At 47.4% G+C, this 24737-nt stretch overlaps 2 protein-coding genes across 5 annotated transcripts in view; one reads left to right on the top strand and one right to left on the bottom strand.

Moving 5' to 3' along the window:
* Nucleotides 1–2466, top strand: part of SVOP (SV2 related protein) — an 83553-nt gene extending 81087 nt beyond the window's left edge. For 3 of the 4 annotated variants that reach the window (XM_079943585.1, XM_079943584.1, XM_079943586.1), the window contains one exon: nt 278–2466. In XM_079943585.1, coding sequence (XP_079799711.1) covers nt 278–484 — 207 coding nt within the window. In that variant the 3' untranslated portion in view covers nt 485–2466. The remainder of the gene's footprint in view (nt 1–277) is intronic. The other variant, XM_079943587.1, reaches the window with a different exon arrangement.
* Nucleotides 2467–6830: 4364 nt separating this feature from the next.
* On the bottom strand, nt 6831–21029 carry DAO (D-amino acid oxidase). The gene is made up of 10 exons (XM_079943588.1): nt 20622–21029; nt 19155–19269; nt 17843–17919; nt 17131–17196; nt 15289–15343; nt 13952–14056; nt 12958–13040; nt 9496–9613; nt 8723–8821; nt 6831–7505 (listed from the first exon to the last, which is right to left on the bottom strand). The coding sequence occupies exons 1-10, from the start codon at nt 20864–20866 to the stop codon at nt 7374–7376; spliced, it is 1095 nt and encodes a 364-aa protein (XP_079799714.1). The 5' UTR covers nt 20867–21029; the 3' UTR covers nt 6831–7373.
* Nucleotides 21030–24737: the final 3708 nt, after the last annotated feature.

Genomic DNA, 24737 nt, shown 5'->3' with positions numbered 1-24737 from the left:
CTTGAGCCTGATGGGGTCTGGGTTCAAATCTCAGCCCCATCCTTAGTCTTTGTATGAACTTGGGTATGCCGCTTAATCCTCTTTGAGCCTCAGTTTTTCCCTCTGTAAAATGGGGGTGGAGGACATACCTGATAAAACTGTCGTGAGGACTCCATGGGAGTCCAGTGATAAAGAGGGCTTACCAGAGGGCCTGGCGTTCTCGATATTATCTGTGTGGTTGGTGGTGCCTGTGCGTCAGAAGGGATGCTCTCACCGGCGTGCATCTCCCTCCCCCCAGGTGATGCTGGAATCGTCCGTGTACCTGACGCTGGCGGTTTACAGCGGCTGCTGCCTCCTGGCTGCCCTGGCCTCCTGCTTTTTGCCCATTGAGACCAAAGGCCGTGGACTGCAGGAGTCCAGCCATCGGGAGTGGGGCCAGGAGATGGTCGGCCGAGGGATGCACGGCACAGGTGTCGCTAGGTCGAACTCGGGCTCTCAGGAGTAGTGACTGATGGGGGGCTGAGCTGGTTTTTGAGGCTGTAGAGAGCGGGGAGCTGCTGGAGCCCGGCTGGGGCACTGATCGTCACTGCCCACGTCAAGAACTCACCCAAGGGTGCCACCTGGACCAACGAGGTTTTGTGTCTTGACTGTTTTCTCATATTTATCAAGATCCATCCGGGGCTGGGGAGGCATCTGCTCTGGGGGGTTCTCCGTATATGTGTGTGGGGGGTTGTTAATAACCTGTGGATCTGCATGGGAAAACTGCCACCTCAGCAGTGCCTGGTGACGCCGGTAGCCAGCTGGACACCATCCAGAGTCAGCCGGTCACAGCCTCGGTGAACAACAACCGAAAGATCTTTGTAGATACACTCCAGGCCGGGACCCCTGTGAGACCTGCCACTCACCCGCTGGACCTGTTCTTAGGTTTCTCCTGCTTCCCCGGCCCCAGGCTTTCTTCTTTGAAATTGCAGGTGACCTGGGTGTGGCCTGAGCAGCTTTTTCTCGGGTCTGAGAAATGCTCCCAGGGAAGGGGCCCCTCGCTTTGCCTTCCCAGGGCTGAGGAGCGGAGACTCTGGCCGATGGACATGCATTTGAACTTGAGCCGTGTGCCTCCACCCGGCCCCCTCTTGGAGTTGCTGTCTCTGGCTCCGGGGGATCCAAATGTGGCCACGAGGACAGCTGGGCTTGCACTAGATGACAGCCTCAGAAAGCTTTTACCCCCAGGAATTGGGGATGGAGGCAAAAGGGAGGTGAGAACCAAGCCCACGACCAAAGCAGGGCCCTCCCCTTCGGAAGCAGCAAAAGTCGCGCCAGGGGGCTTCTTTTCTGGCCCCCTCGTTGGTCAGGCTGATTGGTGACTCTTGGGGCAAGAAAACAGTTAAGTCAGGTTTCAGTGCTTTGGAGTTTGAGCGCGGTGGGTGGCCAAACGGACCGAGAAGCAGAAAGATGCTCCCCCCAGCCACCTGCTCCCGTGCGGGCCAGGGGACCAGGAATCCTTCCTCCCTGGATTCTCTGCCATCCCTGCTGTCAAGGGGTGGCTTGGTCTTTCCATAGAGGCAGCTCCTGGGGTTCCAGCAATGGACCCCACGGCATGGATACCATGGGTAGGGAGGAACGGGCGGGCCCAGATATGTGAAACATGTACATTTTCAAAGAAAGAGAAGGGAGGTCAACTGGATTTGGGGGTTGGCCTCCAGAGGAAGGGCTGATGCTGTGTCTCAGCAGACAACATCCACCTCCAGGATTTGGTTTCCACGAGCCTTTTCCCCGCCAGGAAGGCGGGACCTTAGGGAAGGAGAGACGGAGATGCCAGATCCCATCAAAGGCCAGAGAAGACTGACCGTCTGCTTGGAGGTATCTGCTTGAAGTGGACATTCCAAGGAAGCCAAATGTGTACGTTCACCTTTATTAAAACATGTTGGTGATGGACGTTGCAAGAGTTGAAGTTTGTTCGTTTGTCACAACGTCCTAGTGATGGTTCAGCTTAACGGTGTTGCCAACTTTATCCATGTAGGGTAAGCTCAGTGCTTTCATTTGCTTTAATATGACAGTCTTTCCAGCAAGGGGGAAAAGGTGCACAGTTGGCAGCCAACTTTGAGTCTGTTGGAAGCAACACTTGCTTCTAATGGTGTGGAGGTCGCAGTGGGTGACTTCTTCAGGCCCAGGTCCTAGATCGACTGCAAATCATCCCACATCCCTGAATATATGTACTGCAGCCCTCTAAGCCCAGGCAGTCAGAGGGGGCAGCGTGGCAGAGCTTCCTTTCTCTGACACCCACATCTCCCTGGACCATGAGTGGCTAAAGCTTTAATTATTTCTGGTCTGCTGAGCTCTCCTGGGCAACTAAGAGCCTATGCTTGTCTTTTTTGCCTTCCAGCTGGCCAGACACTGCCGGATGAGCAAGTCCACTTGCTTCACCCTCAAATAACCTGGAGGATCTGGGGGCTGCCGTGGGGAAGGAGGGCTTGGTGCGCAGAGATGTTTTCCAGGGGCTGGAGTAAAGAGGCTTGTAGTTGTGGGTTTTCTCTTGTTGAGAAAATGAAAGGTGAAAACTCTTGGCCTTCTAAATTGCCTGCCCTTGTATAAAATCGATATTATTGAATGATACAAGAGCTGCCACAGAAGTTGCCCAAACCTCTGAAATGCGTGAGACCTTTAGCTGAAGACCTTTGTATCTAATTTTGAACTGTCCAGAAGCTCCCCTTTTCAGCACTGGAAATGTCATCTGTTTCTCTCAGTGTTAGGAAGGATTTTAGAAAATGGCAAAAGATGTTCCGTGTCGCTAGGGTTATATGGTTTCTTTCTTTCCCTTCAAGTATGCTCAGGAATACATAAATGGGATGTGCTGGCAGTGAGATAAAAGAGGATCTTAGAGATGGGCTTTGAAATGAATATGGATGTGCATTATTTTTAAATAATGTTAAGCAACAGAGAGGCTTGAAGGATAAGATCATCCCTTGGTTACTATAGTAAGCATCAAAGGACTGGGATAACCTTGAGCTGCAAGCAACAGTAAAACCTACCAATAGTAGTTTAACCCATTAGAATATTAAGTGTTCACTTGACAACAAGCCCAGAGTCAGAGAGTTCCAGGGAAGGTTCAGCAGCTCAACAATGTCATCAAGGACCCAGCTTCTTTTTGCCTTTCCTCTCTGCCGTCCTCTGCATGTTGCCCGTTGACCCTATGTGTGAAACCTCATGGTCACAAAATAGCTGTCAAAGTGCCAGGCATCAAGTTTTTTTCCAAGATGTTAGAATGGGGAAGGAGCAGTCACAGAAGGTTTTCTTTTTAAAGGGTCTGTTGTTTTTGGTTGGAAAGGGAAATCCCGCAGCAGATTTACCATTGCTTTGCACTGGTCAAACCTGGGTCGCATGCCCATCCCAGCCTACGATCTCCCACAGGATCAAGAGATACCCACAGCCTCTTGAACACAAAATTGAGATTCTGGTAGAAGGAAGACAATAGTGGTGGGATGGGAGATAGTTGAGAGAAACCTTGACAGAGTTCTCATCAAGGCTGTTTTAGTTGCAAGGAATAGAAATTGTACTCAGATTAATTCAAATCAAGCAGTACAGCTTTAATATAAGGCTGGGAACAGTAGTTAATTTCCTGGGGACTATAAATGCGGGAAGCGGAAGTGTAAGGAACACCAGGAAGAGGGGAAGGTTGTGGCAGAGTATGGGACATGGGGGGCGGCTACGACTCAGCTCCTGTTGATTTTGTTGTACCATAGAATCGCCTGATTTTCAAGACAAGAATCTGGATTCTTATGTGAAATCTCCGAATTTTAGTATGTTAGCTCAATTTTTTTTAAATTTTATTATGTTGGATTGTTTGAATGTTTGAATGTGTGGCCCCAATAAAGTTCATCTGTAGGCCAGATTGGGTCGACGGGCGACCAGTTTGCAGCCTCTGAAAGGTTAGAACGATCGCTGAAATAAAGGGAACGGGACCTGGAGAGCCACCAGGGCCTGAGGCAGCCCTCTCTCTGGGTCCGTGGCCCTGGTTTCTGTCCCTCTCTGCAGGCTGGCTTGCTACTGACCCCTCATGGCTGCTGCATATGCCTGACTGACTATGCATATAGCTCGGGCTCACCGGGGCTCGGCTCTGCAAACACATCTGACTCAGCTGTTCAGTGTCCCGCTTCTAAAGTCTCAGGAGAGAAAGCTGATTGGCCCAGTTCAGTGTTGGTTCCAATCCTGGTCCAATCAGTTGGGTCAGGGAGAGGTGGGATCAGGAGGCATGAACATGGCAGCTTTGGCCGTGACAACTACTGGTGGCACAGACAATTAATGGTATGTCTAGAACCCACAGCAGCACATAGGTGAACTTTGGAGTCTGTTCATTATAAGTGTATTTTGGGTCATGGCATGGCATGTGGTCAGTATACATGGAGTATCCACCACGTATCGGCATGATACTTAACACAGAGGTTGCGAAAAAGAATTGAGACATGGTCCTTATCTTCATGCACTCACAGCGTAGTGGGGGGAACGTAGATGGGTGGGACAGAGATTGATACGGGCGCTAATGGAGGGATGCAGAGTATTGTGGGAGGCACACAGGATGCCAATTCCAAAGCTCTAGAACATTCTGAAGCACCTTCCAGCTCTTCAAAGATTCGGTGGTTACAGCCAGATTTAGTCACCATTGGTACTTTACTATATTCTGATTCCTTGACATTGGAACATCTGGATACATCACGTGTAATCATTCTAAATTAATCAAGAGTATTTTGATGATGAACCACTTCAAGTACCCCTACCCCCACCATGCCAGAGAACAGAGCGCTTCCCAGATTCATCAGTAAGAACACAGTTCCACCCGCAATAGCATCAAAAAGGATAAAACGCTTAGGAATGAATTTAACAAAAGGAGTGCAAGACTTTTGCAAACTACAAAACATTACTGAAAGAAATCAGAGAGAGACATGGAGAGACATTCCATGACCATGGATCAGAAGACTTAAAATTGTTAAGGTGTCAATCAGTACTCCCAAAATTAACCTTATAAATTCAACACAATCCCTGTCGAATTCCCAGCTGGCTTTTTGGGGCAGAAATCAGCAAGCTGATCGTAAAATGCATATGGAACTAAAAGGACCCAGAGTAGCCCAAAAATATCTTGAAAAAGAAGAGTAAAGTTGGAGGACTCACACTTCCTGATTTTAAAACTTAACTACAAAGCTACAAGTAACCAAGACAGTGTGGTCCTTGTACAGCAGAAACTAACACAACATTGTAAAGTAATTATACTCTAATAAAGATGTATTAAAAATTAAAAAAGACAGTGTGGTCCTGGCATAAGGGTAGATATACAGATGAATAGAATAGAAAGGAGAGTCTAAAAATAAACCCATACATTTATGGTCAATTGATTTTTCACCAAAGTTCCAAAACAATTCAATGAGAAAAGATAAACTTTTATAAACTCAGCAAGCGGCCGAGCATTCATTGTAAATATGGTTGTAGATCACCACTGGGGAAGGAGCAGGAATGTTAAGTGAAGAAGAATGAAGACATCAAGGCAAATGTCCTACAGCGCCATGTGGATTGCAGACTTTCCCCATGTTCCTTCTATTCTGAATTTTGGGATGGAATCAAGAGGAAACCACATTGCAAAGAGGTCTTTACTATTTACAAAAAGGAGGGTCACTTTGGGTCTGAATAGAGACTTTCCTGGCCATGTTTTTTTTTTTTTTTTTTGCGATAGACGGGCCTCTCACTGTTGTGGCCTCTCCTGTTGTGGAGCACAGGCTCTGGATGCGCAGGCTCAGCGGCCATGGCTCACGGGCCTAGCTGCTCTGCAGCATGTGGGATCTTCCTGGACCGGGCCACGAAACCACGTCCCCTGCATTGGCAGGCGGACTCTCAACCACTGCGCCACCGGGGCAGCCCTGGCCATGTATTTTTGTGAGTTCACTGTGTTCTGGGCCCTGTAGTGTTCCTGCTGACAATGAACCTCGAGCGGTAAGGGTCACTTTCCCTGGGGAATTTTAGGATAGGCAATCACTTTAGTCAAAAATGGTGTTCCACTCCAAGCACCAGGAAGTGTCCCTGACTCCAATCTGGTGAGAGTCCCCTGATCTTGGCCCAAATGTGACTGTGAGGAGGAGAGACCTGGTTCCTTTACAGTGTGTTTGCAGTAGTTGGGGAGGAGGCCAACCGATTCCTTCGTAACTATGTATTTCCCCCCAACCTGAGATTCAGTGTTTCATGGTGGTTGAAAGTGAGCCACTGGAACCACATAATTTCTGGCCCTGAATCTCCATTCTACCCCTTCCCAGCTGCTGGCCTTGTATTGCCTCTCTGTGCCTTGGTCTTCTCACCTACGAAATGGGAATAATAGATACTTCCGGGGGGGGTGGGGGTAGGTTGTAAGGAATAAATGCATAATGTTTGTAAGAGTTGAGCACCGGTAGCCCGTTAGAATGCAAAAAATTATAACTAATAAAAATAATAATTGTTGTTATTATTATTAGGGCAGGAATTCTGAGATCTTGGCTCTCATACCCTGCTTAGCTTAGGGCCAGCCAAAACCTTCATGGCATATGCTCCATGAAGAGCCCATCAGGTGAGATGACATGGATATAGATGGCATGGGCCCATCAAGACCCCCTCACAGCACATAGGGTGTCACTGGTCCCAGATGCATGAGGAATACTAGGCTCTGGTTTTTACCAAAGCCCCGGAGAGATAAAAATTCACCTCAGAGGCTGAGGCAGGTAATTAGGGATGAAGATGCTAAGGTGCCGTCTGGGCTCCTTCAAAGCTCTCAGAAACATCTGGAAGCCTGTTTGCTACCCCAGAGTGTGCTAGCCGGAAGGTAAGGGACACGTTCCATCTGCTTGGTGAGTTTAGTTATCTATAAAGGGGTTCCTTTGGGGACGACCCCCAAGGGGTCCTCCTCAAGGGTTACATAGTGCCCGTGGGGCCGCTGGTGGGCCGCTGAAGCCATTAGGAGTGCTGCATGTGGAACAGGCATCCCATGTTGCTCGTTCAATGGCTCTCCTCTTCTGTCTTCTCTATACCCCAGTTCTATGTATAAATTCCTGCAGTGAAATCTGATACCAGTTACGTCAAGTGCATTCTGTGGCCTTAGGGAACCAAGGTTGCAACAGCCTCCATCACCCAGATCTCCCTCACTCGGGGCTCCCTCACACTCTCCCTCGCTCAGAGCTCCTTCGCCACTTGGATATTCTGAGTTTTCCTTCCTCTGAGGACTCATGGGATAACAGGACTCTCCTTCAGGAATTGACCCCGTGGTTTCCTCTCACCTTGTGCTTCTTGCAAAAAGGAGTCAGGTGGAGTGGGGGGTTAACGATGGGTGCGATGATTAGTTGGCTGAGGGGAGCAGGGAGTTTTTGTGGGGGAGGCGGAGGTCACTGGCATCTTCAGAGGTGGGATGGTGGCATCCTGAGCAAATTCCTTTCTTCCAGGATTTTCCCAAAGATCTTGGCCACCTCCAGGGCACAGCCCCAGTGGATGGTGAGCCCATAGCCTCCGTGGCCATAGTTGTGGATGACCTGGGAGAGGCAAGAGAGAAGGTCCCTAGAAGATTCAGGAGCTTCCTGAAGTATCCTAGGTAAGCCTGGTGGTACCAGAGCTCCTCTTGGTACCATCCCTGGTGGGATGTGGGAACCCCTGGAAGGGTAGTCAAGGGGAGTGTTTGGGGAGTTGGAGGTCAACACCCTAGACTCCTCTTCTGTTTAGGAGGCAGACCTGCTTTAAGCACTCAACACAGAAAAAGTAGAATCACCTGGAACCTGAGGTCTGCGATTCCCCCACCACGTCAAGTTATTTGAAGTTCCCTAAATCACTTTCCTTGTTCCCATCCTGCTCCAGACAGGATGTTAATAGGTAGACTCTTCTACCCACCAAAGAAAAGAAGGGGCGCTGTATGGATGGACCCTGGAGAGAGGCAAGACGCTAAGGGGGTTTTTCAAAGCTAAAACCATCAGCAGGGAGTTCAACTCTATCTGTGACTCTCCCCCCAACCCCACTGCCATACACACACACACACACACACACACGTACATGCACATGCACACACACACATACACGCACACACACACACACACACACATGACCTCTCTCCAGACAGACACACAACCCTCTCATGACACATACACAAAACTCTTCTATACAGCCCACCTCCAAAGGATCAGAATAAAGGAGGAAGGGTGACCTAGATTCCTTCAGCCCAGGACAACCCCTGCCTTTTCAATAAGGCCAGTTCCTACCCCATGAGACAGGACACGAGAGGGGAACCCAGAGAGATGATGCAGCAGTCACAACGTGGACATCTGGGAAGTGGCTCTGGACTCAGATTCAAACCACATCCCAGCCTTGCCCCTCACCACTGGTCTGATGTAGGCAAGTTGACTTCCACTTCTGGGAACCCCAGTTTGCTCATCTGAAGCATGGGGTGAACAGTCCCTATCCCAAAGAGCTGTAGGGGAGATTCAGTTAGGTCATTCGTGTTATGGACACAAAGCATATGCTCAATAAAGTCCCCTTTTCCTTCTATTCGACCACAGGCTCTAGTAAATCGAGGCACTGCCCTCTATGTAAACTTGAGCAGGCCCTTTACCATCACTGAGCCTCAGTTTCCCCATTTATAGAGGAGGGGATATTAGCCACCCTGCCCCCACCTCAGGTCAGCATGACTGTTCCCCCGAAAATGCCAGAGACTTCTTAGGAGTTGGGGGATGGCATTGCTTTCCTCGCCGGGAGAGCATACCTCTGTGTTTGAAGATCCAACATGAAGCTGTTCTCTTTCTAGTCGAACCTGGGGGCGTACTGGCCGGAAGCCAGTGCATTCACTAACAATTTTTGCATCCTGGAAAGAAAATTGTTGGTAATTCATCTCTGGATTTTATTTTTTTCTGATGCCATTTTTAGGTGATAGAGAGTTAACTTTTGGAACTTCATTACCGTCACCACCACCAGCACTATCATAGTCACTTTTGTTAATTACCACTAAGATCATCACCACCTTTATCGGCCACCAACATCATTACTGTACTACTACCATCTCACCACCAGTTCTATCAACTATCCCATCTTTATCAGTCACCGTCCCCACCAGCCACCACCATAATATCGCCTCATCACCATCATTATCACCACTCTCAGCGTTTTCATCACCATCAACACTAACTACTACTTCCATCCTGTCTTCATGACCATCACTATTGTTACCACCACTAGCAGGCAGTTGTGAAGACTGAGATTTCTGCAACAAATACATCTGCTCCTTGTGAAGACAGACTAAGGTGTTTAAGGGATGTCACCTCAAGAGAGAGCAACTGTTAGCCATGACCAGATAGGTTTCATCAACCCGCAGCAGGACTTCCCTGTACATTGTCCAATTCTGGTATAATCCAGAGTCCCGTGTTGGAATTATCTTGCCCAGTTATCCCAGTCACGATATCTTCCCATCTTCAAGTGTCCTTTTGATCATCAAGCTGCTAGGATCCTGGTCTAGGGCACTGATATCTCTCCCCACCTTACCTTCAGTGTGGGCTCCAGTCTGCAGCAGCCTTCCCAAATGGTGTTGTGGTCCTGGATATTGTTTGTCTCACTCCAGTTCCCCAGCTGGAAGATGCCTCCAAGAGTCACTGCCTGGATCCTTGGTAAAAGTGGGCAGGGTCAAGGATGAAGGAAAACAAAGCCTTTGAGATAACGGGGGGAGGGTCATTGCCATGCTCACCCTTACCACCATGTTTGCCTAAATCAACTTCAACATTATCATCCCACAGGTGTCAAAAACAAACTTATGGTTACCAAAGGGGAAACATAGTGGGGAGTGATAAGTCAGGAGCTTGGGATGAACACACACACACTACTATATATAAGATAGATAACTAACAAGGACCTACTGTGAGGCACAGGGATGTGTAACCTATTGTGTAGCAATAGATTATTGCAGACTACTCAGTAGTCTGCAATAACCTATATAAGAAAAGGATCTAAAAAAGAATGAACATGTATATGTATAAATGAATCACTTTGCTGTATACCTGAAACTAACACAATATTATAAATCAACTATACTCCAAAAAAATTAAAATATTAAATAAACTTTAAAAACATTATAATCTCTGCTCATAATACCGTCAAAAAGAATAAAATACCTAGGAATAAACCTATGTAAGGAGGTAAAAGACCTGTATTCAGAAAACTATAAGACACTGATGAAAGAAATCAAAGATGAAACAAACAGATGGACAGAAATACCATGTTCTTGGATTGCAAGAATCAATATTGTGAAAATGACTAGACTACCCAAAGCAATCTACAGATTCAATGCAATCCCTATCAAATTAACAATGGCATTTTTTACAGAACTAGAACAAAAAAATCTTAAAATTTGTATGGAGACACAAAAGACCCCGAATTGCCAAAGCAATCTTGAGGGAAAATAACGGAGCTGGAGGAATCAGACTCCCTGACTTCAGACTATACTACAAAGCTACAGTCATCAAGACAGTATGGTACTGGCACAAAAACAGAAGTATAGATCAATGGAGCAGGATAGAAAGCAGACATAAAGCCATGCTCCTATGGTCAACTAATCTCTGACAAAGGAGGCAAGGATATACAATGGAGAAAAGACAGTCTCTTCAGTAAGTGGTGCTGGGAAAACTGGACAGCTACATGTAAAAGAATGAAATTAGAACACTCCCTAACACCATACACAAAAATAAACTCAAAATGGATTAAACACCTAAATGTAAGACTGGACACTGTAAAACTCTTAGAGGAAAACATAGGAAGAGCACTCTTTGACATAAATCACAGCAAGATCTTTTTTGACCCACCTCCTAGAATAATGGAAATAAAAACAAAAATAAACAAATGGGACCTCATGAAACTTAAAAGTTTTTGCTTTTAAGCAAAAGCAAACTATAAACCGCAAAGGAAACTATAAACAAGACGAAAAGACAACCCTCAGAACGGGAGAAAATATTTGCAAACAAATCAACGGACAAAAGATTAATCTCCAAAATATATAAACAGCTCATGCAGCTCAATATTAAAAAAACAGACAACCCAATCAGAAGATGGGCAGAAGACCTAAATAGACATTTCTCCAAAGAAGACATACAGATGGCCAAGAGGCACATGAAAAGCTGCTCAACATCACTAATTATTAGAGAAATGCAAATCCAAACTACAATGAGGTATCACCTCACACTGGTTAGAATGGGCATCATCAGAAAATGTACAAACAACAGATGCTGGACAGGGTGTGGAGAAAAGGGAACCCTCTTGACTGTTGGTGGGAATGTAAATTGATACAGCCACTATGGAGAACAGTATGGAGGTTCCTTAAAAAACTAAACATAGAATTACCATATGACCCAGCAATCCCACTACTGGGCATATACCCAGAGAAAACCATCATTCAAAAAGACACATGCACCCCAATGTTCATTGCAGCACTATTTACAATAGCCAGGTCATGGAAGCAACCTAAATGCCCATCGACAGACGAATGGATAAAGAAGATGTGTCACATATATACAATGGAATATTACTCAGCCATAAAAAGGAATAAAGTTGGGTCATTTGTAGAGATGTGGATGGACCTAGAGACTGTCATACAGAGCGAAGTAGGTCAGAAAGAGAAAAATATCATATATTAACGCATACATGTGAAATCTAGAAAAATGCTACAGAAGAACCGGTTTGCAAGGCAGAAATAGAGACACAGATGTAGAGAACAAACGTACGGACACCAAGGGGGGAAAGCGGGGGTGGTGGTGGGGGGATGAACTGGGAGATTGGGATTGACATATATACACTAATATGTATAAAATAGGTAACTAAGAAGAACCTGCTGTATAAAAAAAATAAAATTCAAAGAAAAATCACTGCAATTGCCATTGTCATTACCATCAAACACCACCATCTCCACCATCACCATTAACATCACTGTCATCATTGTTATCCCTTCTAATGTACAGCATAGTAATGATAGTTAACAATACTGTATTATATACTTGAAAGTTGTAAGAGAGTAGATCTTTAATGTTCTCACCACACCCACAAAAAAACTATAGTTATGTGAGTTGATGGATGCATTAACTAACCTTATTGTGATAATCATTTCACAATGTATACATATATCAAATCATCATGTTGTACATTTTAAATGTACACAATGTTATATGTCAATTATATCTCAATAAATCTGGGAAAAACATTGTCATCTTCATCAACAACATCATCTTCACTACTGCCTTCTTTGCTACCATTAATATATCATGATCAATCCCATTCACCATTTCCACCACCACCATTAGCATTGCCATTGATACCATCATCTCCGCCACACCACTAACATCGCCATTGAGGCAGTCAGCACAGTCACAACATTAACATGGCCTTTGAGACTGTCATCTCTGCCATATTATTAAAAGTCATCATTGATAAGTGTCATCTTCATCAGCACCAACTGCCACCCCGAACTCCCACTCACCACCACCATCAACACTGATCTCCTCTGCTGTAACAATACTATCTCCACTACCACCATTCCTCTATCCATATTATTGTCATCATCAACCCCATCACCACCACCATTATTGCCATTCACAACACTGCTGGTGTCACTGCCATCACATCCACTACCTTTGTCTCCAGCATCACCGCTACTGTCATCCCAGATTATGTTCAAGATAGAAGCCAGGAGCCCAGGGGAATTCCCTGGTGGTCCAGTGGTTAGGACTCTGCAGTTTCACTACCGAGGGGCTGGGTTCGATCCCTGGTCGGGGATCCCATAAGCCGCGCGATGTGGCAGTTAAGGCTGAGTCCTGCCTTCCCAGAGGTTTAATGGCTCAACCTCACTTAAAAGCACTGGAGGAAAAAACCTGAAAAGACTTAAGAAAGAGCCCTGGAGCAGGCAGCGGGGGCATAAAAAGAGCAGGAAGGTGCTCCCTCTTCTGCCCTACAATATCAGATTTTTACCCTGGGATGATGTACGGGGACTTATAGATGCCTCTCTCTGGGTCATGGGTGATAATGAAGTGCTTCATCCATGGGGCATCCACCTGTTGATTGAAGACAGAGAAGTCTCATCAGAAGAGTTAAATCAGTGGGCTCCCATCGCCTGCTCCCCTCTATGACCAGATGTTCTGACAACAGTGGCAAAGTCATTCCTTAGCCCTCAGTGACCCCTCTGTCCCAAGTCTGCACCAGACTGCTTGCTTTTGTGGGAAGAGCTGCCCTGATTGAGAGCACCCCAGTCCCTGGAGCATCACACATTCTCATCCACAGAAAAGCCCAACACGTGTAAATGCACGTCTACATTAGCCCACCTCGGGAACACACATACCTACGAATGCACTCCAGTACTCACAGGGGCACACACACGCACACATGCCCACGAATAGGCATGCCTCAGACACATGCACACACACACAGTGAGAGGTGGTGTGGAACAATGCCTACACACCTGGGCTCTTAAACCAGGTTACCTGTTCTAATCCCAGTTCCATCACTTACTGTGATGTGAACTTGTGCAAGTTAGTTAATTCCTCCGTGCCTCGGTTTTCCCATCTGTAAGATGGTGATGGTGATGTGATAGAACCCATCTCAAAGGGTTGCAGTGAGGATCAAATTAATTAACACAATGAAGTACTTGGGTCTGTGCCTGGCACTTAGTAGGCATTCCATAAATGTTTGCTCTTTTTATTATGGCGGGCATATGCAGCTTCCACATATAGACACACACACACACACACACACACACACACACACACACACACACACACACACACACACACACACACACACGCTTTACTATTAAGAAGAACCCCGCCCAAGAAAGAGTATGTTTGGGAGGGTCATGTTTCTTGTTTCTTTAACATGCAAATTCCCTGAACACTGGGGGGTTCCTCTGACAGATGTTCCCGGATTCAGCCTCTATCTTTGGAAGCTCATCCCTCACCTTCAGACTCACCTTAATGGTCTGCCCCCGGCCTGGCTGCAGCAGGGGATCTGGTTGCAAAGCCCCAGCCCACACCCCAGTGCAGTTGATAATCACATCAGCGTCTCCTCTTGCCACCTGGTAGCAACCAACAGGGCAGGTGGGATGGAAGGGGATGAGGACCTTAGTATCCCTTGCATCCTCCCCAGCCTGCAACTCTCTGCTCCCTGTGCAACAGCCAGGAGGGGACTCAGTGAGGAACCCATGGACCTGCCTCCAAATTCCGCTCTGCCATTTACCTACTGTGTGACCTCAGAAATGTCCCATCACCTCAAGTTTCAGATCAGATTCCTTAGCTATAAAATGGGGCCGGTAACATCTGTTCATAGTGTGCTGTGAGGCTCCAGTATGACTCTGCCTAGAAAAGTGTTTGGAAAAGAATACTACGGAAGGGGGAAACCTTCTTGGAACCTTCTAGAAGAAGTCAGAAAGGACACAGAGATAGTCTTCTCCCTCCTTCTGACTCCTTTTTATTTCATTCTCTTGTCTTCTGCTCTGCCAAGACATCTGAGGAAGGCACGTTGGAAGCCCCAGCTCCGTGCATTCTATGGGAAGCTCCACAGCTCAAGGATGTAGCACATGGGCACCCAAACTCCCAGCCCAGCCCCAGTGACCCCCTCACAGGTCAGTGCTGGGTCGCACTGCTATTTTTCATGAACCAGTGTTTGCCACACTGGGCTGTGAGCCCCTTGGGATTGAGAACTGTGTCTAAGTCAAGTATGTATTCCAAGTGCCCCTCAGGGCTTGACCTAGAGCAGATGCTCGTACACGTTAGTGGCTGCAAGTACAAGAGTCTTCCATGTGCCAAGCGCTGTTCTGGGTACTGAGATTGAGTGAGGTCGTACAGCAAAGCTCCTGGTACCTAGCCAGTACCTGCTGATGGTAGCCGCTACTGTCATTATTATTGATAGTGGCGTCACTCTGGAGGTAAGTCAGTGGAGGGCCTTGACTTTGTAGGAACATCGTCTCAAATGTTGATAAGAAGCCACCAAGCATCTGGAGTTGGGGGTGTGGTATAGCTGATATTGAGAAAAGGCAGCCAGCTCTCTGGCCCTAAAACTCACTGAGGCTCAGGTATAGATATAGCCCCCAATGGCCACCATGATCCCACTGCCCCTTTGCTTCTGACACCAACATCAAGGCAGAATGCCTGAGTCCTTCTGGGATTAAAAATAGACCTAGAATCTGGGACAGACCTCAAAGGGATGCTAGGAGCCTGAGAAGGGGCCCCCCAACCCTGCAACAGGAAGCAAAGGCCTCCCCTCTTCTCCTCTCTCCCACATCCAGCCCCTTCCAGCCCGGCAGCTCACCTCCTCAAAAGACTCCACCTTCCTTAGGAGGAATTTCACTCCTCTCTCAGTTAACCTGGGATGATCAAACACATAAAAAAAAATCCAGTATTCAGTTCTCTGTCCCATCCCTGCAAGAGGATGGCGTGGGGGACATTTCCCAAAGAACCTTTTGTGGGTGTTAGTCCCACAGGATGCTCCTTGAGAAGATGGCTGTGTAGTCCAGTTCATGAGCACCTTGATGGACTAGTGGTCCACGAAATGTCCCTTGGGAAACCTGAGATGGTCCAAGCCCCACGTTGGGCAGATGGAGATGGGAGAAGGGCCTTGCTGAAAGTCATACGGTGAGTCTATGATGGGATTAGGACTCAAACCCAGGCCTCTTACTACCACCACCCTGCTTTGTATTATCAAAGGGAGTGAGATGCAGGGTGGAGGAGGGGCAGGGTTGGGACAAAGCCCAATTGCTTCTTTATCTGAAGCAGAGCATGAGGAAGGAGGTGGGCTGGGGACACCCACCCCCTCCCTAAATTTCACAGAGAAAAAAACGTATGTCACTATTAGAAATAGAGTAGAAACATTAAAAGAATCGGAAGTAAACCACATGCGAGCTAAAGCATAACATCAGGATTATTTTATCCACATGGTTTCCTCAAGATGGAAAAACTGGGAGCATTCTTTCCTGGAAGGGGCTGGATAAGAGTCATAAGTGTCCCAAGGTTAAGAGACATAACCATGTTTTAATACAGTGGTTTCCAAACCTGGCTGATAGTTACAATCACTCAGGGAACTTCTTACAATACAAATTTCTGAGCCCCACTCCAGAGAATCTGATTCAGTAGATATAAAGGGAGGTCCTGAAATCTATATTTTTAAAAACCTCCCCAAGTCATTTGATAAAAGCCACCATCCATTCCAGTTTTTTTTTAAATCTTAATAAAATAATAATATATAGGAAATATATGGAATCTTCCTTAATATGCATATATGTGAATATGAGTACAAATTGTATCTTTCAAGCTAATGTTTGCTAATTTAGAACACTACAAGATTCCTATCAACATAAGGAACAAGACAGGGACATCCTCTATCATCTGTATTAGTTAGTGTTATTCTAGAGGTACAGCAATTGGACAAGAAAAAAAATGAGGTATAAAAATAAAAACTGGACTCCCCTGGTGGCGCAGTGGTTAAGTATCCTCCTGCCAATGCAGGGGACACGGGTTCGAGCCCTGGTCTGGGAAGATCCCACATGCTGCAGAACAACTAAGCCCGTGTGCCACAACTACTGAGCCTGCACTCTAGAGCCCGTGAGCCACAACTACTGAGCCTGCGTGCCGCAGGTACTGAAGCCTACGTGCCTAGAGCCCGTGCTCTGCAACAAGAGAAGCCGCCACAATGAGAAGCCTGTGCAACGCAATGAAGAGTACCCCTGGCTCGCCGCAGCTAGAGAAAGCCCGCGCGCAGCAATGAAGACCCAATGCAGCCAATAAATAAATTAATTAATTAAAATTTTAAAAATTAAAAAAAAAACCCAACTTATGTTTGTAGATGATGTAAATATATCTGGAAAACTTAAGAGAATCTATTTAAAGCTATTACACAGCCATCACAGATTTTAGTAAGGCTGATAATAAATACTGTATCACATGTAAAAAGCTTCCCAGGTGGTTCCAACAAGGTGTGGAAGCCACTGTCTTAGTGCACAGAGGCGGTCAGGAACAAGGATAGCTCCCACCAAACCTAAAGGTTTTCATCAACATTTGGGGTTGGTCAATATAAAGACAAATCCCACGAACCATCATCCACTACAGCCCTGGTCCCTGGGAGGTGCTTTCCTCAAAGTGAAGCTGAAAATCTCACCTTTCGGTCAGCCACTGCAGATACTTCCTTCCCTCCAGAATCAGACTTGTGTTGAACCAGCCATAGCTAGAGTCACAGGAGGCAAACGGTGGGAATAAAGGATCAGAATCACAGCTCTATGTGAAGGCTATCATATGGAAGTGGGAGCTGTCACATTCTTTGGGCCCCCAAAGGGTGGAGCAAGGACCACTGGGTGACATTCAAGGAGGAAGTGGTTTTCAGCTCGAAGCAAGGGAATATTTTCTATCAGACGAAGCCATTCCTGACATTGGGGTGTGCAAGTGGAGATTACTGTGCATCTGTAGAGAGGGTTTAGACATGGGGTGAGGTGAAGAGAGGACCAGAGAGGCATCAGGCTATAGTGAAAAGAATAGAGGGGTTTGGACTGGGTTGCAATCCCATTCTGGTCACTTAGCTGTGTGACCTGGGGAAGTGACTTGGCCTCTCTGAAGCTCAGTTTCCTCATCTACAAAATAGGATAGTGTTATGGAACTTCGGGGCTTGAGATCTATGATTCCGTATCCCCTACCTCCCTAGTCTAAGGTGCAGTTTGGGTGGGTGGGCTCTCTGAAAGAGCTGGACGGAGCACTGGGAGACCAGAGTATGGGGCTCTAGACCAGGGATGGAACAGGAGATTTGATGCCTCCATCTTTCGGACAAGTCTATCTGAACTGTGGGGCCTCCGCTCCTTCACCCAGGGCAGTAACCTTACCTGTAATCGGGAAACATGTCCAGCTCTCTCGGAGTCAGCTTCCGAAATCCCAGAACTACATCCTTCCAGTAAGGGTCCTTTAGAAGAAGAGAAGGCGGCACAGGGGTGGATGAACATCAATAAGAATGATAATAACAAAAACTTATATAATGTTTTCTGTGTGTAAGACGCTGTTCCAAGCATTTTACTCATACCAATCCAACCTTTACAACAACCCATTGAGGTAGATACTATTTTTAGTTCCATTTTGCAGATGGGCCCATTGAGGCTCAGAGAGGTTAAGTAACTTGTCTAAGGTCACACAGCTAATAAATGGTGGAGCTGAGATTCAAACCCACACAGTTTGGCTTCAGAGTCCATGTTCTTAACCATGATGCTATATGAAGGGTAAGAATAAGGCTAAGGATGAGTGATAGGGTAAGGGTCATAAATAGGGGAGAAAAAAAGGGGCGACAGTGAAGGTCACCAAAGGATGAGAGTGGGAGGTAGCAGAGTGGAGGGTCAGACAACCTGGGGGGAGATTTTGGCCTCACCACTGACCACTTTGAATTCTCTGAGACTCAGTTTTCTTATCTGTATGATGGAGCTAATAATCACTCTTGGAAGGTAACAGATAATGAAAGTAATGCCCTTAGCACAGTGCTAGACATTGAATAAGCCTGGGAGAACTGGCGTGGGATTCTGGGCACCCAGCCGGACCACCCTCTCCAAACAACCTGAGAACATCCCCCATGGCTTTGCCTGTCATTCGAGCTGGGTTCAAATTCGAGCTTTGCCACTTAAAGCTTTGTGAGCTCAAGTCAGTTACCCCAATTCTTGGAGCCTCTAGTTTCTCATCTGCAAAATGAGGACCATGATAGCACTTAACTTCCTGGTTATGATGAAAATTTAATGAGTCATTAGTTATAGAGTGGTTAGGGCAGGGCCTGGCACATAGTAAGTACTTTAGAAGTCTGTGCCAGGGTGAGTGTTTTAGTCCATCTTGATGAAAAGTCCTGGAACCTCCAGGGGAGCAGGAAACCTTTTGGCTTCAGCGTCAAGTGCCTCCCACTCCAGGATGTGTGTGTATTTCACCCGTACCACTCAAGAAGGGCTAGTTTCCCTGGTTCATCAGAAGATTCTTTGGTCTCTGCCAATTTAATAACAAAGTTGAAAATGAAAATGATTTTGAAAGCAAAAATAGAAATTAAAGTAAACCTGTTTTGAACACAGGAGACTTTGCCTAAGAGGCTCAAAGTACCACCCCCCCCCACCCCCTGGTCTCTGATCAAGGCTCTGCCCTATGGTTTATGGTCAGGGACTCCTCACTCACCGGAACGGCTTCACGGAAGAGGTTGTAGCCTGAGACTGGGGCCAGGCCCATGTCTGCAGCGTTGGGAGAACCGATGTGGCTCAGGAGATAGTTGAAGGTCTGCTGGTTCCAGCGCCTAGAAGGATCCCCCAGATCTCAGTCACCTAATGAAAGCTCCAAGGGTTGGCTTGCATGGGGCTGTGATCAGGTTAGTGGGATGTGTCCAGATCTAGAAATCCACCACGTTCACTCTGCAGTGCCCCAAATGCTACGGGTCTTCCCCCTCCCCAAACTTTCTAATATTTTCCCATTAATAGGATAGAGGAGAGGAGTAACAAAGGATGCTCCATCAACATAGAGAACAGTCTTGTGCTTGCCAAGGGGGAGGGGGTTGGTTGGGGGAGGGATGGAGTGGAAGGTTGGGGGATAGCAGATGTAAGCTATTGTATACAGAATGGATAAACAGCAAGGTCCTACTGTATGGCACAGAGAACTGTATTCAATATCCTATGGTAAACCATAATGGAAAAGAATATAAAAAAAGAATGTATATATATGTATAACTGAATCACTTCGCTGTACAGCAGAAATTAACATTGTAAATCAACTATACTTCAAATAAAAAAAAAAAGGATGCTCCATTGTAAGTATTTGGAGCCTACCTCTGGCTTGGGATCACGTAGCTGCGAGTTTAAATGAAAGCTTTGACTGCTTTGGGGACTGTGAACCCCGTGGTTCAGGCTCACTCTGGACACCCCCCACTGTAAGTGCCAGTGGCAGGCATCACTTACTCTTCTGAATACTTTCTCTCCCTTCCCTGGGCATACAGCTCAGCAACATTTCCTAGACTCCCTTGCAGATAGGTGTGACCATGTGGCTGCGTTCTTGCCAACTGACCCTAACGTCTCCTCCCAGGTGGTCCTCATGCTGTGCTCCTTCTACAGGCACTGGTCCGTGGCAACATCGGAAGCCACAAGGAGGATGGCAGAGCCATGAGATGGAAGGAGCCCGGGCCCCTGAATTGCCACCTACTGATCAGGAATACTGGTTTTGGAATTTATGGGCATGAGAATGAAACTTCTGTTTGAGCCGTAACTCATTTGAGGGTTCCTTTGTTGAAGCAGCTGGTGGTTTCTAAACTGACAATGACCTCTGCCACTTTGCTAAACTTGAACATCCATCCACCCACTTAGAGGCATTCCTGATGGACAGATGCATTGAGCATCCCAGCCACCCAGTTTAGGTGAGGGATGGAGACAAAGTCTCCATCTGTCTGGCACACATGGCTTCTCAGCCTTTCAGTCACGATCAAGTATAGCATCTGCTGGCCCACAGCAGGGACAATATTTATGCGTATTGTCTTTATAGCATGTCCGGCCAGAGCCTCCACAAAAGGTTGTAATTGGTGACGGAAACCCTGAGAGGGAACATCCTCTCTGCAGACTCAGCCCCTCTGGCCCCAGGCCACCCTCTGGGACCCTCACTCACGCCTCCTGTGGGTTGCTGGGCTCGGAGAGGTAGGGCTGCCAGAGGCCAGCAGCCACATCAGTGTTGGTGAGCGGGGTGAAGCGTTCTGCATAGACCTTCACGTCCAGCGACTGCAGGACCGAGTGGTAGCGCTCATGGATGCAGAGGGCGGTGGACAGCCCGATGACGCCCGCTCCGATCACAACCACGCGCATCGTGCCAGCCTGCGGGGGGAAGTCAGGGTTGAGGCATGCCACCACCACCATCGCTACCGTCCACTGACGGCTTAGAAGATGCCAGACACCGCCCAGCCCTTTTTATACTTGATTCCCTCAGTGGCCCTTACACATGGGAAAATTGAGGCACAGAGAGGCAAAGCAACTTGCCTAAGGTCACACAGCCAGTAAGCGATGCAGCTTTCTCTGGGGACTCTCCTCGAATACCCTGTCCCCAGGCTGGGGAAAAAAAAGGGCCCAGCAGCGTGCCTGGCCAGCTGTAGTCTGGTTAGTCTAATGGTTAGGAAAATGGGCTTCAAATCTCAGATCTCAGCTCTGCTCCCTGCTGGCCATGACTTTGGCCAAGATGCTTCTCAAGCCTCAAATTCTTCTTCTGGAAAATGAGAAAAATAACTCATGCCCCGGAGAGTAGATGGGAGTTTTCCACAAGATGGCAAACGTAAAAAGCTTAACACAGTGTCTAGTGCAGAAGAAGTGACTTCCTGACATTGCGGAGCACCTACTGTGTGTCAGCCCCTGCACTAAGCGCTTCCCAAGCGTCATTTCGTCTAAGTCTCTCACATTCTTAGAAAGTAGGGGCTGGTGTTATTGGCCCCATTCTACAGATGAGGAAACGAAGGCTCAGAGAGGTGGAGTAACTAACCTGAAGTCACACAGCCAGTAAATGGTGCTGCCAGGATTTAATTTTAATTCAGGTAAACTTGATACACACTGCACGCCTAGTGTGTGCTAAGCTGGCCGCTAGTGGATGCAGCTGTGAGCCAGTCAGATGCAATGTCTGGCCTCAGAGCTCAGATCTTCGGCACATCCCCTCCAGGCCTGCCTTGGGGTGCTTGGCTGGCTGGGTCCTCAGAAGTTTAGAAGACCTACCAGCTTTTGACCTTGAAGCTGCTTGGGACTGCACAGCAGGGAAATATTGTGCAGGCTCCTGCTAAGGCAGAACAAGGGGACTTTTTGTGCCCGGAAGGGCCAAATTCAACTTTCCCTCCTCTCTGCTCACAGCTCTCCTCCCACAGACCTCGCCTCCTGGCAACTGCGGCCCATGGCCCTGAACGGCAGGACATTCTCAATATGTCCTAGTTTTGTAAAGGGGAAAATGGCTCCAGCGCACAAGAACTGGACTCTGTTGGGGTTTCAGCAGCCAAGTTGGAGATAAAACCAAAAAGCGGAAAAGCCTCGTTCCTCTGGGTGATTCTGCTTCCAGACTTGAGCCTGGGCTTAGTTACAGGGGGACCCTCTCAGAGACCCCTCACCTCCTCCCCCATCCTTTGCCTCAGGAGATGCAATCTCCTCAGCTGTGAAATAGGGTTAACCCCATCTCATGGGGTCAGCCTGAAGGTTAAATGAGTAGCCTGGTCAAAGTTCCTGGTACAGGGCCTGGCCTCAGTCTGTGGTGGCCTCCTTCTGTCCCCTAGCACCTTGAAAATAACAATGGGAAAAACACTGGCTGTGGAAGAGAGGAGAGGAAGGAGGGAGAGTCAGACCTGGCTTCACTGCCGGCTTGCTGTGTGACCTTGGCCAAGTTACTTCCCTTCTCTGGGCTTTCTGTCTCTGCATATCCTCTGGAAATTTGACCACTTTTTTTCTTTTTTTTGTGGTACGCGGGCCTCTCACTGTTGTGGCCTCTCCTGTTGCGGAGCACAGGCTCCGGAAGCGCAGGCTCAGCGGCCATGGCTCACGGGCCCAGCCACTCCGCGGCATGTGGGATCTTCCCGGACCGGGGCACGAACCCGTGTCTCCTGCATCGGCAGGCGGACTCTCAACCACTGTGCCACCAGGGAAACCCTTGACCACTTTTGACATTGACAGTAAGAAGGCAGGAATAGAGGGTTTTCCTGTATTTTCCAAATTCCCCATAATGAACCCAGGAGGCGGTGTGGCTTGGAGAGGTGACAGTAACAGCCCAGGCTGGGGGTTAGACAGCCTGGCTCTGGCACACACCAGCTGTGTGACCCTGGGTAAGTCACTTCACTTGACTGAGCAAGAGGTTTCTGAGCAGGGAGAAAGAGACTTCAGACCGAAGCCATCACATGGCACGTCTCCAATAACAAGGCTGTGGCAAAGCCTCTGGTTAGAAATGGTGGCACATGCCCAAGAGAAGATCATGACGGGGGGACCCAGAGCAACTTCTAGAACCAACTGGCCAAGACAAAGAGGGACAGGTAACAGCATAGGGCTCAGTTTCTCCAATGTCTAAAATTCTAAAGATAAGCAAGATGGCATCATGCAGAAGGGGAAACTGAGGTTCACAGAAGGGGAGCCACTCAGTCAAAGTCACATGTTTGTGATCAAAAAATCTATAGAGTCTTGGGGTTTAAAAGTCTCTGTGAAAGAAAAGACCTGGCAATGGGGAGATTACAATAGCAGCTGCTAGCTTTTCGACTTCTAGTATGATGTGAGTAACACAATGATGTGTTACTCATTGTGCTAAGAACTTGACATGTGGGACTTCCCTGGCGGCACAGTGGTTAGGAATCTGTCTGCCAATGCAGGGGACATGGGTTTGAGCCCTGGTTCGGGAAGATCCCACATGCCGCGGAGCAACTAAGCCCGTGAGCCACAAGTACTGAGCCCGTGTGCCACAAATACTGAAGCCCTCGCGCCTAGAGCCAGCCCGTGCTCCGCAACAAGAGAAGCCACCACAATGGGAAGCCCGTGCACCACAACAGAGAGTAACCCCCGCTCGCCGCAACTAGAGAAAGCCCGCACGCAGCAATGAAGACCCAACGCAGCCAAGAATAAATAAATAAAAAGAAATTGACATGCATTATCTACTTTAATCTTCTAACAACCCTCAGGGTTGTCCTTATGCCCATTTTACAGATGAGGCAACTGAGGCTTAGGCACCAGCTGGTGAGAAGCAGAGCCCAGGCCGGCTGACTCTCAAGGCTGTGTGCTTACACCCCGTGCTAATCCCACAATTTGAAAAACCATCAAGTCAAGCAGGTGAAGAAAAACAGTCAAGGCTTCCGAGTCCTGCGTTGAAAAAAAACACAAAATACAACGAGTGCAGGAATTTTATTGTGTTGGTGGTAGGCATAGAACTGAAAAGGGAAAATGTGTGTCCTAAGTCAATTATCTTAGTTAAATAAATGAATCAGATTTGATACTGATTGTAGCAACCGTGTGTGTGCATGCATTTAAGTGGAATATAAATGCATAAGGTTCTTATCAGAATTGGCAGTCAGACTGTAGCATCTGACAGACCCAGCCTCGGGTAAAATCATTCATGCATGTGGGTAATGAACTCCTGGACTCGTCTGCACACAGCTCTGTTATCGTTCAACCATTTTCTTGCTGTTGCTGACGTTTTTATTAGTGTTGCAGTCTTCTGCTTTATGCCATTACTTCAAACAAGCGTGCTTGGAGTGTGCATTCAGGAAGATGCAAACAGCTGGGGTTATTACGTGTGCCTGTGTGTGTGTAATTGTAACGTCTATGTATTTGTGGAGTAGGAAGGGAATTTTGGCCGCCTGCCACTTGCCCGACACATATAGATGCAGTACAGACATCCTCTTACTTTATCCTCTCAACTGCTATAAGAAGTTCTAGGGACGCAGGACTGAGGTTCAGGGAGAGGAAGTCGCTCCCCCGAAGTCACACAGCCAGTGTGGGACAGCGTTCGGATCTGGACCCAGTTCTATCTGAGCTTTTCCGTGCTGCGCCATAGAGCTCTTTAGGCGGCCGGCAAGAAATTGGCGGCCGGCAAGAAATTGGCAGCTCACACCTTCCGCTTACTTTTCAGTCTTGTATTTGTTTGCTTATAACTTCCCTTGTCCCTAGAGCGAACCTTGAAGCAGCTCATGCCTTTGATGGCTACATGTGCAAAGAATAGGAAAGACTTGCTTTTTTAAAAAAAATGAACAAGTCACGGGTGAGGTATTTGAATGAATGTAATCAG

Source organism: Stenella coeruleoalba, assembly GCF_951394435.1.
Source record: "Stenella coeruleoalba genome assembly, chromosome: 14".
Classification (NCBI taxonomy): Eukaryota; Metazoa; Chordata; class Mammalia; order Artiodactyla; family Delphinidae; genus Stenella; species Stenella coeruleoalba.
The sequence above is the reverse complement of the archived record's forward strand: the minus strand, read 5'-3'. Positions and strand labels throughout refer to the sequence as shown.

Coding starts and splice junctions, on each gene's coding strand:
- DAO (XM_079943588.1), bottom strand. CDS start 20,866: ATGGTGGTGGTGGCATGCCTCAACCCTGACTTCCCCCCGCAGGCTGGC. Junction 17,920..19,154: donor TCTTCCGTGAAGCCGTTCCG/GTGAGTGAGGAG, acceptor CTTCTTCTAAAG/GACCCTTACTGGAAGGATGT. Junction 7,506..8,722: donor TTGGATCTTCAAACACAGAG/GTATGCTCTCCC, acceptor TGCCTCTCCCAG/GTCATCCACAACTATGGCCA.